We start from the raw sequence: 16,384 nt of genomic DNA, 5'->3' as shown, positions 1-16,384 counted from the left end.
ATGCTAATCCTCCTCTTTTTGCTGAGGAAGACCGGCTCTGAGCTAACGTCTATTGCCAATCTTCCTCCTTTTTTTTCCCCCCAAAGCCCCAGTAGATAGTTGTATGTCATAGTTGCACATCCTTCTAGTTGCTGTGTGTGGGACGCGGCCTCAGCATGGCCGGAGAAGCGGCGCGTCAGTGCACATCCGGGATCCGAACCCAGGCCGCCAGTAGCAGAGCGCACGCACTTAACCACTAAGCCACGGGGCCGGCCCTGATGTATGTTTTTAATATGTAAAGCAACTAACACTATATTGATCCTCTCAACACGTCATCCTCTTTTCTAATTTTTTCGGTTAGCCTTCTGTACTACCATGGCTTCTTTCAGGAGCATCGGTACATTAGACTTCAGTATTTTGTTTCTTGCCTCATAACTACCTTAGTTATGAATTCTGTAATTACACACTCACCAAGGTGGCGAGTGTCAGTGGGTAAATGTGCCCTGTCGTTCTCCTTTACTTCTCATTGGCTAGTGAGTCAGCATGGGTAGAGGAAGACGAGCTGAGTGAGGACATTCTCTCCAGGGTTGATTATGTTATAAATTGGACTCCTGGTTACTTCTGTCCTGGTGGTCTGTGAGAGGTGATGGTCTTGGGGTAAGGGGTGATTTCCCTTCTGTCCTTTCTTTTTTTTCCCTTCCCATAAGTAGTTTGGACATATAACTTTGTTTTAAAATTGGCACGCAGCTTTAGAATAGTGCTAATAAGAGGACAAAGCAGGATGTCTATCTATCTAACCACGTCTGATGTTAAAATTGGTTAAACCTGTGAAGCTCGTCAGTGATTTCTAGAAAACTTTGGGCATAGGCGTTATTAAAAACATAAGTACTTATTGTATTTAAACTACAGATGTTTTGCTAGATGAGTGGTAAATCTTATAGAGAAATATTGGATAAGAATGTTAACTGAGAGACTGCTGTGAATAATGAGTGCAGTGAAGCCTGTGATTGAAATTATTACTAAGTGGTTATCCTTCTGACTTGCCCTGTGGAATCTGTTTGGACTCTCTGATTTTAGGCTTGTCTGGAGCAGGGAAGACCACGGTGAGCATGGCTTTGGAGGAGTACTTGGTTTGCCATGGTATACCATGCTACACTTTGGATGGTGACAACATTCGTCAGGGTCTCAACAAGAATCTTGGCTTTAGTCCTGAAGACAGAGAAGAGAACGTTCGCCGCATTGCGGAAGTTGCCAAGCTGTTTGCAGATGCCGGCTTGGTGTGCATCACAAGTTTTATATCGCCTTATACTCAGGTGTGTGGCTCTGTGCCATTGCTGTTCTGATTACATTGGTTGAGAAGACGGCATCGGGCAAAGCAAATAGTGTCAACATTGACATGTGCTTTGAGGCTAAATCCAAATTAAAATAATTAACCTACAACTTTTTTTTTTTGGTGAGGAAGATTAGCCCTGAGCTAACATCTGTTGCCAGTCCTCCTCTTTTTTTGCTGAGGAAGATTGGCCCTGGCTAACATTCGTACCTGTCTTCCTCTACTTTATATGGGATGTTGCCACAGCGTGGCTTGACAAGCAGTGCATCGGTCTGCGCCCGAGATCCATACCTGCAAACCCTGGGCCGCTGAAGTGGAGCGTGCAAACTTAATCACTATGCCACGGGGCCGGCCCCCTTAACCTACAACATTTTTGTGCTGCAACTTTCTGCATAAATTCATTTTTGATAAAACCTGCTATAAAAACACCCCCCATAGTGAACCAAAGTTGTTGGCCTCAAGCCAATGGCCAAGTTATTTCAAGCTTGACTTTTCAATTCAGTAAACCTACAGTAAATACTAAACATATATCAGACACCTGGGAAAATCTTCAGTTTCTTGACATGTGTCCTACTGTGGCTTCTTTGCTCACAATTCTGGAGCCTCATCTCTCATCAGCCTCTTCCTCTTATTTTAGAGACTGTAGCAGCACCAATTTACTTTTTTTGTATTTCTCTGAAAAAGTCATGTTGTTTCTCACCGTGAGATTTTTGCTTCCCCTCCTGCCTGAAAGGCGCTCTTCTCCTTCTTTGTGTCCTTCTCTTCTCAGCGTCAGTTGACTCCTGTTCATGCTTTGAGCCTCAGGTTAGCTATCTAACCTGGGTGTTAGGTCTCTGTCTCCTCCGGAGTACCTGCCCCTCTTCCCTCAGTCTTCGTTGGCTACCTGTGCTGATGCCTTTGTTATTGTACCTTAACACCTTGTTTTGCTATAAATACCAGTTCATTGGTTGGTGGTGTTAGCAGCAGCAGCAGCAGTGCTACTACTACTAATGATGATAGTAGCTAACATTTATTGAACACTTACTGGTAATTGTCTTAAGGTGGTTTTATGTGAGCTAATCCATTTAGTTCTCATCACCCAACGAGGAAGGTAGAGGTGAGGAAACAGAGGTGTCCGCTCCCCAAGGCACACACTCGACGTGGCAGAGCAGGGATTTGTACGCAGACAGACTGGAGTCCATGCTCCTGCCCACCCTGCTTTGCTGCCTCAAAACCCTGCTGGCTTCTAGAGGGCTGGGACTGCGTCTTATTTATTTTTGTAATCTTGATGCCAAGCCCTGTTCCTGGAAGCCAGTAGATATTTAGTGTTTGCTAAATGATCGCGTAGCCCCTTAGGAAGTCCAGACATCACACAGCAGGCTAGGAGTGTAGTGAGTAAAGGCAGGGGCTTTGGAGGCAGACACAATGGGCTGAAGTCTCGGCTCTGCCAGTTGCTGTTAGGACCTTGGCCAGTTCACTTTACCTTCTGAGCTCAGATAATGCCTGCCTCATAGGGTTGCTCCGAGGGAAGTCGTGCATTCAGAGCTCTCAGCACAGTGCCTGCTGTGTATTAAGTACTCAGTAAATGTAATAAATACTAGCACAATTCTAGTACTGTATCGTAAGCAAATTTGGATGCTTACTTAGACTTTTTTAAAAGCAAAAACAAACTTGGAGCTGTAAGAGTTACAGATAAGTATCAGATTGAGTGTTAATCATACAAGTTCACTTAATTGAACCATGGCAGGAGTTCTAAACGGTTCTGTGAGGACTAGCTACTTTTTTCCTGAAATGTTGGGATCAGTGTCAATACATCAGTTTAAAGTATATTGATAATGAAGGGTATAAGCAGAATGAGAGTTGTTTAGAGTTCTTGAATCCTTGGATATAAACAATTTCCACAGTTATAAAATAACAGTGGTATTCTTGTGCCTTCTGGGAATCTTTGCAACTGTTAGAAAAGGAGCAAGTCAGTAACATTTGATTTGAAGAGCTATCAGCTGAGACCTGGATATCTAAAAGTATGTGCTGATCTGCTTTTTGGCCCCCTGGTTTGCTCAGGGGGAGCAAGTATGGAGCAAGACTTTTGTTGATCTCATCTCGAAGGACACCAGGAATGAGGTTTGGACTATGCTTAGAGCATATCAAATGGAGTAGGGACAATGGGTTGAGCAGCGTCCGTGAGAGGAAAGGCGGTTTGGAATCTGATGGGAGGAGTGGCAGGAGGCAGATAAGGATTGGGGGATGTAGATGACTTTATATGGCAGAGAGAGAGTGTTCGTGCCTGGGGATTCTTTTTTTGAAATAGGAAGTATGGTCGTCTGGTTGGGGTGGAAGTAGGCATGGTTTCTCAGAAGTGCCGTAAGAAAGGTGGCGAGTGCTCAAATGAGCCATGTGGGGATAGAATGGGGGAAGTTGCCGGGGCTGGCTTTGAAAGTGTTGGCACTGCCTTGTGTACAGAGTATGAATGTGGAGCTGCATTTGAGAACGGCAAGGTGAGGCAGAACGTGGTTGACTTACAAAGGAAACAGTGTTCCAGAGGACAGGGTGGAGAGAGTTTAGTCTGAGCCATGAGGGTGATTACCAGAGTTGGGGGTTAGGAGCTGTGCAGAAAAGTAAAGTTCTGGGAATGCTGGAGATGAGAAGCGGCTGCAGGAGCCTGCGTTTGGCAAGTAGGTAGACTGGCCTCAGCTTCTGAAAGGACCTTTTGTGAAGTTGCCTTCCTGTCAGCTCCGGCTGAGGTTGAACGCGATATTAGAGAGCGGCCTGACGGCGCCGCATTCGAGCTGGGCTTTGGCTCAGGTTCCTCATAAAATTTAGGAAGTCTTTATGGGGCGTTGTTATTTTCCCTCCAGTAACTCCCCAATATGTTGGGTTTTTAGGATAGTATGCCTTTTAAAATTGTTGTGAAGAATGGGTGTGTTAACCTTTAATTTCTTGGATTTATTTTTTTCAGTTTATATTTTAAAAATATAAGTTAAATTTTGTCTATTTTCCATTAACTCTGCTGAAAAGCACTTTTACTTGTCCTTGATATTAATATAGTACCTTTGATTCGTATAAGCACTGATTTTAATTATGTCTTTTTTCTAAGGATCGCAACAATGCAAGGCAAATTCATGAGGGTGCAAGTTTACCTTTTTTTGAAGTATTTGTTGATGCTCCTCTGCATGTTTGTGAACAGAGGGATGTCAAAGGACTCTACAAAAAAGCACGGGCTGGAGAAATTAAAGGTAAGTAGTGCTTTTTTCCGTTTCTTTTTGCTTAGATATCTTATCTTACTTTGTCTGAGACTGATCTTTTCTGTGAGATTGGGAGTGTTCAGATGACTCAACTCTTTGAGAAGAGAAAGTGGATCTTATCATGCTGTTGTCTCTCTAGGGCACAGCAGCAGTGCTTGGCACTGTGGGCACCCAGCCAGGATCATTGATCAGGCTGGAATCCCACTCACACGACAGTTTGAGGGTTGGGGCTTTGGAGGTTGGTGGAAACCTACTTGATATAATTAGGTGCCTGATAGTAGACTGGATATCAGTTGCTAGCTGCTGCCACTTCTGTTCTCTTTGTTGCAGTGAAAAGGCAGGAAATACCAAGTTACTAGGAAAAATGCCTGAATTATAAGCATCTTGAGAGCAAAGACCATGTCTTATTCTTTTTTATATCGTAGTGCTTGGAATGGTCCCTTATTCATTCAGTGTACAACTGTTGAATTAGACTGATTTAACATATCATTGATTCCATGAAAATATAGACACCTTGGTTTTTAGGCTTTCTGGTCTACTCCCAGAGCTTCATTTGTGGTGAACATTTGGTCATAGAAGGAGACATTTGGAGCCTGTCTGCTGTGGCCTTTGATCCTAATCCTATCGTTTATCTTCTAGACATCCTTTGACATTAATCCTGTAATTGTTAACAGAAACAGAGGACATGCCAGCATTAAGGAAAAATCAAAGATACATGACTCAGTCAGCGTTGTTTAGGGGTCAATGATTCATGCAGGTGACTTTTGTTTGCCCTCCTGGCAGGGAGTGTGATGGCCTAGGACCATCACAGGAGCTCCCAGGAACTTTCAGCTGCTGGCCCTGCAAGGAGAAGGCGGAGCGGGAAGGATAAGCCTGTTGTTCTGGGCTCTTCTCCGTTTGGACCTGGGAACGCTTGAGCATTTCCGCAGGGGCGAGTTCCGCCTGCTGCAGTGAAGTCTGGTTCCTTGGGCAAGGCTGATATCCAGTCATGCCCCGTGGAGACTCCGTTTCCCCCGTTAAGCCGGCACTTTCTTGACGCAGAAAGAACCGGCTGCCTGACCTGAATAATTTCTGACAACTGGAGGGAACCCAATTGAGCCCTTGCTCTTCTGTCTCACCCTCTCTGTCGATGGGCAGTTTTCATTTCAGTTTTTTGTAATAGACATTTGGATCTCTGATCTAGGATCTGGAACTCCTAATCTTTTACTTATTTTAGTTGCAGCTGGTTTTGTTGTTTTTTCGAGGATGGATCGGTGAGGGAGGCAGGTTTGTCTGCCCGGCCGGTGTAAGCTACTGTGAGCAGGGGCATCATCTTGAGTATTTCTGTGTCTTTAGAAGCTAGCACAGTGCGTGGCTCAGAGCGTGGCACTCACACAGCAAGTGCTTGTTGGGTGGGTGAGAAGGGGGAGTGGAAATCGGATGTTCAACACATTTATCGATGGTTCTGTTTGCAAGGTACATATTTGGTTCTGGGGACGCAGAGATAAGTAAGACCGCATCCAGAACGCCTCGAGTCACTCAAGTTTTCGTTCTCTATCTGGGAGTGGGTTTGCACTGGTTTAGTTTCTCTGTGTTACTTGTTTACTTCCCTGAGTATTTCTAAGTTCCCCTGAGTAAACATTGATAAAATGTCCGTCTTTTTTTTTTTTTGTGAGGAAGATCAGCCCTGAGCTAACATCCATGCCAATCCTCCTCTTTTTGCTGAGGAAGACCGGCTCTGAGCTAACATCTATTGTCATTCTTCCTCCTTTTTCTTTTCCCCAGAGCCCCAGGAGATAGTTGTATGTCATAGTTGCACATCCTTCTAGATGCTGTATGTGGGACGAGGCCTCAGCATGGCCGGGGAAGCAGTGCGTCGGTGCGCACCCGGGATCCGAACCCAGGCCGCCAGTAGCGGAGCTCGAGCACTTAACCACTAAGCCACGGGGCTGGCCCTGATAAAATGTTCTTAGGTTGATATATATGTGTGTCCACACGTTTATTTTGGGTTTGCTGTGGTGCTAGAGTTCCTGGTTGTAGAGCTGATTGTTTTAAAAGGTCATTTACTCATTGTCAGAACGGTGCTTAAAAGTTTCCCTGTCAGTGCTTCCCTTCCGTGTTTCCGAGCCGTGCGGGTAAACCTTCAAGGACAGATGGGATTGGCTACGTTCAGTGGACGTCAAGCTTTTATAGGCCTTTCTGTGGCATTTACTAAACTGTAAATGTGTCCCTGTGTCAGCCATTCTAATACCTAGATTATTTTCATGATTACTGCTCAAGTAGTTAATTATCTACCTAAATACACATGTTTTTCTTACAACGTACATTTATTATAATCACTAACGGGATAAATTAGCTAGGAAGAGAATTCCTGGACTCTTAAGCTATTAAGCCAAGTCTTCTAACACAGTGCTTCTTAAGCTTTGCTGCACATTAGCATTACCCAGGGGAACTTTTAAAAATCTGGTGCTAGGGCTGTACCCCAGACCAGTGAGAGCAGAGTCTCGTGGGGGTGGGACTCTGTGATTCCAGTGTAGCTACATTTGAGAATCAGAGCTTAAGACCTAGTATTTTAACCAGAATTATTTTTTTCCTATCTATTTTATTGTGCCTCACCACTAAATTCTCTTGGGAGCATTGGTAATGCAGAAATTTCTTCTTGGGTTCAGGACTTCATGTGATACTTAGAAATATCAAATATAAAAAAATGAAATGAGTGGGCTGTAGACTTGTGTCTGTTTTAGAACTCTTTTGATAACTGTGCCTCTTAATAGTAATGATTTTAAATTCATGTTTACCATTCAAACCCAAGGATGACCTAGTTATTCTGAGGCAGATGGGCCTTGGATGACTTCTCTGTGGGGTGTCATCAGAAGTGTAAGGTGGGCCGAGGACAACTGCTGTGTGGGGTGTTGTCAGAAGTGTGAGACAGGCCTTGGACGACATCTGTGTGGGGTGTCGTCAGAAGTGTGAGACAGGCCGGGGACGACTTCGATGTGGGGTGTCATCAGTCTGTGTGGGGTGTCGTCAGAAGTGAGAGACAGGCCTTGGACGACTTGTATGTGGGGTGTCGTCAGAAGTGTGAGATGGGCCGGGGGCGACTTCTGTGTGGGGTGTCGTCAGAAGTGTGAGATGGGAGCAGCGTATCTTTAGCTCAGCCTGTCCTGGGGAACATGATGTCATCTTCCTTTTCTTGGCAGTTACACAGTAACACATATACAATAGGGAAAATCTCACTAGTGGTTAATATCCAAATTGATTATATTTGGTTATGGCATGTATTTTGTGATATAACAGGATCACCTTCCTGATTCATGTTTGCTTAAGCTAATAGCAGTAATTTGTCTGTCCTGAACCTTGATCTGATGGCAGAGAAACCTGCAGGGCTCCAATGTGGCTGTAGATAATCCTGGTGACTGTGGTGGGCGGATTGACTTGGTGAGAGATTTTGCATCGAGAGGAGGGAAACATCGCCAAGTCTGGTTTTACACCCGGGGCGCAGGCGCCATGTCCTGTGTTCCTGGGGAGGAACTGAGATGCTCTGGGTCGCTTGGCCCTCACTCCTGTCTCTTCATAGTCAGTTTACTTAAAAAAAAGACAGGTGACAGGAGAAGTGGGTACAGTTGACCTTTGTTGTTTGAAGCTTCCATATTTGCACATTCGCCTACTCCCTGAAATTTGTTTGTAAAATTAGAAAGTGTTGTGACCAGAGGCTTGCAGGAAGCCTACCCTGTGTCCCCTGGGAGCAGTGGTTCGGTGCTTACTTAGTCAGCGTTCTCGGCCACTTTACTCAACATAACTACTGTGAGTAATGAGGGAATTGACTGCGTGTTTAAAGAAGAAACAAAAGTGTAGTTAGAAATATTCTCCCCAGAAAGCAGCTTCAGTGCTACAGCCCTGTAACTTGGAGGGGTTGGCATAAAGGTTAGTTTCAACAGAGCACAGACTGCACCAAAGAAACAAACCTATTTTAACGTTAATCCCCCCCCCCCCGCCTTAATCTGGTGCCTTTGTAGGTTTCACGGGGATTGATTCTGAGTATGAGAAACCGGAGGCCCCTGAGTTGGTGCTGAAAACAGACTCGTGTGACGTGAATGACTGCGTGCAGCAGGTTGTGGAGCTTCTGCAGGAACGGGTAAGAGAAGATCAGACACGGCGTCGGCAGACTCACTGTGTCCATCTCAGGACCTGCGCCTCCAAGAAACCTGGTAGTAGTGCGGAGTGCCGTCTGTGCTTCAAATTCTGTGTGGTGCTGACAACATTCTGTGTGTGTCACTGTGTTCACTGTGATGGGGGCACCGTATGTTACAACATGGGAAATGTCCCAGTCAACATAAATCGCAGGAGGCTTGAGAGCCAAATTACCATTTATTTTACCAGTAATTTTACCACACAAATACCCAAGAGAGAAACCTCTGCCTCATTATTCAGCTCTACAACTTGGCATTGTTATGTTTGTTTCAGTTAAGGTATATAGTGTAGTTAACTTTTCCTGGGCATTTAGAGAGTGCCCCGCGTTTCCCTGTGACAACGTGATGGTATATCCTTCTGGTTGAACTTGAGGGAGGGAAAGGCTCCAGGACATAGGGACCTTTGTCATTCCCTCGGAGTTCGGTCTCGTCTGAGTTTTGAGAAGTTTTTTTCTTTCCTTCTCTGCTCCTTCCTCCTCACGTCCAGTCCTTCTTCCCCTGTTCCAGCGGAAGGTCACATGGTTCACTTAGTTGGGGGGGATCAGCCTTCGTGAAGTGTCGGTGGTCACTCTCTGCCCTCGTCGTGGCCAGTGCTGCGCAGGGACTCCTGGTGCAGTGGTGGCAGACAGCGATGCATCGATGCTCCTCACCCTGTCCTAACTGGGGCTTATGGCCTTTGAATCCCGTCTTGATCTTTAGAATCCTATTATCATAAACCTCTTTCATCTAACATCTCTTATTGCCTATATTAGACATACAACGTTTTTTTAAATTACCCTATTTTATAAATTTTTAGACTTTGAATTTTTCCGTATTATAAAATATCTACCAGATAATTAACCTGGGACTCACCTTCCTAATTTATTTTCCTTATCTAAACATTTTAGCTGAATAAATAGAAATAATATGAATTGGTAGCTGCACTGGTCTGATGCCTTTCTTTGTATATGGATGTGTTACCTGCAGGTAATGAGACCTGATCCCAGAAGGTTTTGCACTTCTTCCTGCTCTCCAGGTTTCCTGTTAACCAGCTTCTGAGCTCTTGGACCAGTCCTGTTGCTCTGCTTCTGGCTTCCCTCCCCTCTCTCCCAGGCTGCACCAGCATTCATCTTTCATCATCCATCGTCAGTCAGACATCTGTGAAAACCCACTACTGTAGTTCATCGCAGTCCTAGGCGCTGGCAACACAAAGATCAACGAGCTATGTTTCTGTCCTTGAGGGATTTACATTGTGGGTGATAGAGGAGTACAGTCGTGTGTTACTTAATGACAGGGATAGGTTCTGAGAAGTGCATCATTAGGCGATTTTGTTGTTGAGCAAACATCATAGAGTGTACTCACACAAACCTAGGTGGTACAGTCTGCTACACACCTAGGCTGTATGGTACTCATCTAACAGGACCGCCATTGACTGACGTGTCCTTAGGCGCCACATGCCTGTATACAGCTCCTAGAGAGCGTTAGAGACCACGGTTTCAGTGTGCACATAGCGTACTGGGAGGCACAGACGAATGAACTGGGAAAGGATTTATATCAGATCTTTCTCATCTGTTCATTTTTCTTTTTTCTTTTTTTTTTTGTGAGGAGATCAGCCCTGAGCTAACATCCTCCAATCCTCCTCTTTTTTTGCTGAGGAAGACGGCCCTGGGCTAACATCGGTGCCTGTCTTCCTCCACTTTATATGGGACGCTGCCACAGCATGGCTTACCAAGTAGTACTTCGGTGTGCGCCCGGGATCTGAACCAGCGAACCCCGGGCCGCCGCAGCGGAGCGCGCGCACTCAACCGCTTGCGCCACTGGGCCGGCCCCTCATCTGTTCATTTTTAAAAGATATTTTCCTTGGGCATAGAACTCTGAGTTGACCGATTTTTCTTTTAGTTCTTTAAAGATGTTGCACCTTGGTGCTCTGGTTTGCATTGTTTCTGATTCTTTTCTTTGTTCTTCTCTTTGTAATGTTTCTTCTTTCTTTTGCCTGAATTCAAGATATTCTCTTACTCTTTGGTTTTTAGCAGTTTTAGTATGGTGTGTCTAGATCTCTCAGTATGTTTGAGTCTTTTTTCTTCCAGTTTAGAGTTCTCTGACCTTCTTGGGTTGCTGCTTGGTTCTTTTACTAGTTTTTGGAAACTCTCGACTGTTATCTCTTCACGTGTTTCTCTTGCCCGACTCGCTCTTCTCCTTCTGGGCCTCCAGGTGCACGTGTGACAGTGGGATGTTGTCCCACAGCTTCAGGTGCTCTGTTCTTTCACTCTTTTTGTCTCGATTTTTCAGATGTGATCATTTCTGGTCACTTATTTTCAAGTTTACTGTTTCCTCAGCTGTATTTGCCCGTAGAAGGAATTCTTAAATACTGATAATGATTAAAAAAATTCTCTCATTATTTGGCTCTCTTCTTTTTTTTGAGGAAGATCAGCCCTGAGCTAACATTTGTTGCCAATCCTCTCTTTTTGCTGAGGAAGACCGGCCCTGGGCTAACGTCTGTGCCCATCTTCCTCTATTTTATATGGGACGCCGCCACAGCATGGCCTGATAAGCGGTGTGTCGGTGCACGCCTGGGATCTGAACATGTGAACTCCGGGCTGCCGAAGTGCAGCGCATGCACTTAACTGCTGAGCCACTGGGCGGGCCCCTCGCTCTCTTTATGTATGTATTGTGCATCTCTCTGCTGAAGTTACTGTTCCTGCATGTTGTGCACTTTTCTACTAGATCCCTTAACATAGTAATGATAGTTACTTTCAGGTCCTTCCTGATGGTTGCAACCTCTGGGTCATTTCTAGATCTGGTTTCGTTGATTGCTATATCTCTTAACAGTGGGCGGTTTTTTCTTGCTCTTTTTGGTGTGTTATAATTTTGTACCGAAAGCTGGAAGAACAGTAGAGATTGAGGTAGATAGTATTTATGCCTGGGCATTCAGTCACCCTGTCAGTGCAGTGAGCTGAGTTACTGTAGTCGGTAGCTCAGCTGGGTTTGGGTTTCCTTGTTCTCTAGTGTCTCTCACTGCACCCCCAGCTTCATATTCCTGCAGTGGTGGGCTGTCCTGCCTTGTGCTTAGTATGGCCAGGCCTGCGCAGAGTTTTCTGTGTTCTGCTCCACCTCAGCTGCCAGCATTCCCTGCCTGCACCACGCAGGAGCTCTCTCCAGGCTCTTGGTCCTCTCTCAGCAGTGAACTGCTTTGCTTGTTCCTTAGTGCTAGGCTCATGTTAGGGGAGCAGTAGTGGTTCTCAGTTTTGCTGGTCCAGCTTCAGTCTTAGGCAGGACCTGTGCTCCTGGATCTTGGAGTGGGTCTTTCTCAATGTCCTTTCTCCTCCCTGCGTGGTAGCCAACCTCTGCCTTGAACCTGGAGGTCTTCTGTTCTTCACGTGCATTAGCAGATCCCTGGTTTGTATCAGTTCAGGATCCTGGACCACGAGTTTCCTCCACCTCCCTCTCTTCTGCAGACATATTTGGCTCTATTCTCCTTCAGAAACATTGGATCCTGGGAGGGTTTTCTGCCCTTTCCCATCAGCTTTAGGCTTTTGTGTTCTGTGAGCCAAGGATCCAGAGAGTGGGGAGAGTTTTGTGCCTTTGTGCCAGCGAGGAGAGCTCTCTCTAGTCTCCAGACCTGCTCCTGATCTTTTTTCTGAGTACCTGTTCCAGGCCTGCTTGTGAGTGAGTGCAGAGCCCCTGTGTCTGGGCTCCCAGTTAGGCTAGCCTGTCACACCAGTCCACACTCAGCCTGTAGGGGTTCTGAAATCATTTTGACTGTGTCCTCTTTCCTGCCTTCATTGCAGCCACCACTTCCTCCCACGTCTCCCACCTTCATGTGTCATGTCTTTTCCTGTTGGGGCTGTCACTCTTTGGAAGCAGTTCACGTTACTGCTTTAGGACCTCAGCTTTGCGATGGGCTCAAGGAAGTTTAGGATTCTGTAGATTTCATAGATTCTATGGATTATTTATAGGCCTTTCCTCTTGTTAGGTGATGTTCTATTGTGGAATCTCAGTGTTTCATTTTTAGTGAATTGTCTGTTCTTACTCTACTTTTACTCTATTGGGTTTGTTTTATAGTTTTCTTATAAATTTTTATGAAATCAATAGATATTATATGTCATTTTCGTTGAAACTGTTTCTAGTATTTTTCCTTTTTATTTTGATTGTAGTTTGCATTTTTTGTACATTGTACACTGAACTTACCCTTGTGTTTTTACTTGAGATTTGTCATATCAATGTTAGAATGTTATACGTAGTTTTATTTTCTCTTAGAAAGATTTAATATTTTTAGAATACTTTTAAGTGTTTCAGAGCAGATCAAAGACAGCACTGCCTGGGTTGGAAAGAAGGTTTACTAGTAAAGAAATACACTGCCCGTGCCTGTCCCTGGTTAGTGTGAAAGGTTCTGTGTGGTGTGAAATAAGAAAAGCATGTGTAGGTTACCTGATTTACCTTGGAAAGCTGAGGCGCATTTTGCCAGATAAGTTATGATTCACTGAGGTTCTAAAACCTCAATCTAAGTGGTAAATGAGGGACTTGGGTTATTATGCCTTATGTAATGAAAACTATGTCTAAAATAAAGCTAAGTATATTTTATCTCTTCTTCAGGCTCAGCTTCTTAGACTTTGGAGGGTTTTTTTCTCACACCAGCCAGTTCTCTGAGTCTCTGGCACCAGCTGGGTGTGCAACGATTCAATCGTTCCACAGTTCAATCCTGACACTGACTCCCAGAGTCAGCTCAGTTCCACAGGTGAAGGGTTCAGTCTCGCAAGGCTGCCCCTGCTTCAGATGCCAGCTGCCAATAGGGTGCCCAGACCACCTGCGTTCCTACCTGGCTGACTGCGGCCAAGGGTTCCCCCTCCCCCTCCCCCACCCTGTTCAGTAATTCAACTCATAGAACTCGGGAAAGCGCTTTACTTACTGTTTCCGGTCTATTGTAAAGGGTGCAACTCAGGAACAGCCAAATGGAAGAGACTCGTAGGGGCCGGGGGAGCGGGGAGAGCCCTGGAGCCTCCACGCCCTCTCTGGGCACGCCGTGCTCCATGTGGTCACAAGCTCAGAAGCTCTCTGAACCTGTCCTTTAGAGGTTTGTGTGGGGGTTTCATCACGTAGGCGTGAGTGATTAAATCTTAGGCCATTGGTGACGGAGCTCCAGTTCTAGTCCCTTCTAGCCCAGGGGTCCTGCGATGGAGCTGAGTGGTCCAGCCCTCTAATCTGGCTTGGTCTCTCGGAGGAGCCCCTCAGCCTAGGGTCATCCCATTATCTTTCCAGACACTCTTATCACTCAGGAGATTCCAAGGGTTGTCAGAGCTCTGTGCCAGGGACCAGGGACAAAGACCAAATATGTATTTCCCCATTGTACCACCGCTTTTTATTAGAGCCAAGAGGGTAGTATTGGGACTTGCTAGAGGATGCAGGTGTTTGGGAAGTGCTGTCTCCACGGCAGCCAATAGGATTTGTTCTATTTGATGCTTGGTATTACCTCGTTGAGAGTATTCTGAAATAAATCCTACCAGGTGTTGTTTCTTTAATGTTCTTTCCTAAGATAGGGTATGTTTTAGTGTGCTGTACATGGGTATTTTAGGATGATGAGTCTTTTGGTTAGTGTAATGTTAACGTATCCTCTGTCATCTCTGGATTGTCTTATTTATTTTTTGATCTGGCCTATGTAATATAATTGGGATAGGTAATGTCATTTATATAATAAAAAGTATTATATAAATGTATTTCATCAGAGCATCTTTCTTTTTTTTTTCAAGCTAGTTGCCACTCATCTTTTTTTAAAGAATTTATTTTTTTGTTTTTTGATGGAAGATAGGAAAAAATCTTTATTTTCTTAACGTGCTTCAGTTGGCATATTTTTATTCAAGAAAATAGAAGACACTGAAAAGTATTGAGGATTTTTGGATTTAATTTTTTTCCTACCGCTCGAACGGTCACTAGATGGCCTGCTGGTAATGCGTTTTAACTTGGTGTGTTCTGACATCAGGAAGTAGGGTTCTTGCTGCTGGTTTTAATCTAAAGTGATATTTTAAATACTGTTTTTAAATCTACTAGGAACTCTAGATTTACTAGTGCTATAAATTATTTAAAGGTTTGTCTTTTTATGAAATGGTGGTTTGGTGCTCTGAATGGATTTTATACTGCACGTAAAAACCAGACTTTCAGCTTGATTTGAAAGTGTTACCAGCATGTTGCTCAGTGTTCTTGCTCTGGATGCATGTAGTTTAGATAATAGAAATTTAATAGTTATATAAAAATATGAATGAGCTCTAGTGTTCAAAGCTGTTCAGCAGATTTGGCTCAAAAAAAAAGTGCAGAAAATACTTGAAAAACTTAAAATGTGGACTCACTGTGTTTATTAACATGTTCGGAGTTCCTTTGGAAGATCAAAAAGAAAAGCCAAGAACTGCTATTTTCAGGTGGGAATGTTCTGCCTGCAAGTTTCCAGACAAAAACAAACAATTGTCTCTTTGAACAAATGTGTCGATACAGCATATGTTAGATCTTAGATTGTGTTCAGTCGGTGGAGCAAAGAAAAAAAATTCTGAATACCCAAGTTACATTCAAAAATTAATATTTAAACATTCATAATATTTAAATATTTCTAGACCTTCCTCATTAGTGGTGGCTTGTGAGCTGCTCACTGACCCCGAGGCAGGAGGCCTCTGGGAGCACCGTGTCCCCTGTCCCCTGAGTGCCGGGGGACTGGGGAGCCCTGAGACTGGAGCTGAGGGCTTAGGTCTGTAAGACTTGCTCCCCACCTGGATCTATTTCTGTTTTAAAGAAGATTTCCTGAAATAAAGGGTTTTATATGTGCAAGTTGGAGAAGAAGACGTTGTTTTCTAATAGCCGGCTGTGTCTTTGGAAACCCTAATGAATCCCAAATAAAATGGAGAGCTCATGTGGCAGGGACTCTCAGTTCTGCTGTCCAGATATCTTGTCCTACTTTGAGGTGGTTTTGCTGCTTTTAGATGCTTAGTAGTGGTTTTGGAAGCTGGAAAGATTGTCAGTAGGATGTCCTAGAAACTGCCTGTGTCTGCATTTTTAAGATTCTTTTTGTATTCCTACAAAAAGATAGAGGGTAGAGTCCTCTTCTCTCTACAGATAGAATCTACACAGAGCGTGCTTTCTTTAAGCAAATGTTTCATGTTCCTCTTGATTCATGCTGTTATGTTTGTGTTAATTCCAAAAGTATTCACTTGATGTATCTTTTTTGAAGAGAAAAACAGTAGCAACCTCTTGAACTTTTATTTTGGCATTGGTTAGGCATCAGAAGAATTTTGTATCCAAGTTGTGAGGCTAAAACTCATTTTAAAATATTGCTTGATGTAAATTTTGAAGAGAGAAGAATTTTGTGAAATGCTTATAATGAAAAAATTATTTTGACTCAAGAAAAAAATTCCCCCTTGAAAAGAAAATAATTATAGCCTCTATGTTCTTGCGTATAAAGCAGCACACTACTGAAATGCATTCATTCCTAGAGCCATGCTTTATTAGTGCACAAAACATTAAAAAAATAATTTGGGTTCATACTTTATATAGATACTACTCTTTCATGTTCAGCGAGTTTTCTTGGAGACACTTGGATTTGCTCACAAATCGTTTGTACATTGGTTTTTTAACTTGGGGTGTGGTTGAAGGAAACTGGAGACGTGATGTGTAGAAGTATTTGTTCCCAGTTGTCACTGTGGGCATCTCTTCAGAGGGAGCAGATTGGC

General features: G+C 44.1%; 1 protein-coding gene across 2 annotated transcripts in view; it reads left to right on the top strand.

Moving 5' to 3' along the window:
* PAPSS1 (3'-phosphoadenosine 5'-phosphosulfate synthase 1) overlaps positions 1 to 16,384 on the top strand; it is an 85,662-nt gene that overhangs the window by 16,511 nt on the left and 52,767 nt on the right. For both annotated transcript variants that reach the window (XM_058549871.1, XM_058549872.1), the window contains 3 exons: positions 1,057 to 1,292; positions 4,383 to 4,521; positions 8,526 to 8,644. In XM_058549871.1, coding sequence (XP_058405854.1) covers positions 1,057 to 1,292; positions 4,383 to 4,521; positions 8,526 to 8,644 — 494 coding nt within the window. The remainder of the gene's footprint in view (positions 1 to 1,056; positions 1,293 to 4,382; positions 4,522 to 8,525; positions 8,645 to 16,384) is intronic.

This window comes from Diceros bicornis, chromosome 11 (genome assembly GCF_020826845.1).
Source record: "Diceros bicornis minor isolate mBicDic1 chromosome 11, mDicBic1.mat.cur, whole genome shotgun sequence".
NCBI classification, from domain to species: domain Eukaryota; kingdom Metazoa; phylum Chordata; class Mammalia; order Perissodactyla; family Rhinocerotidae; genus Diceros; species Diceros bicornis.
The sequence above is the reverse complement of the archived record's forward strand: the minus strand, read 5'-3'. Positions and strand labels throughout refer to the sequence as shown.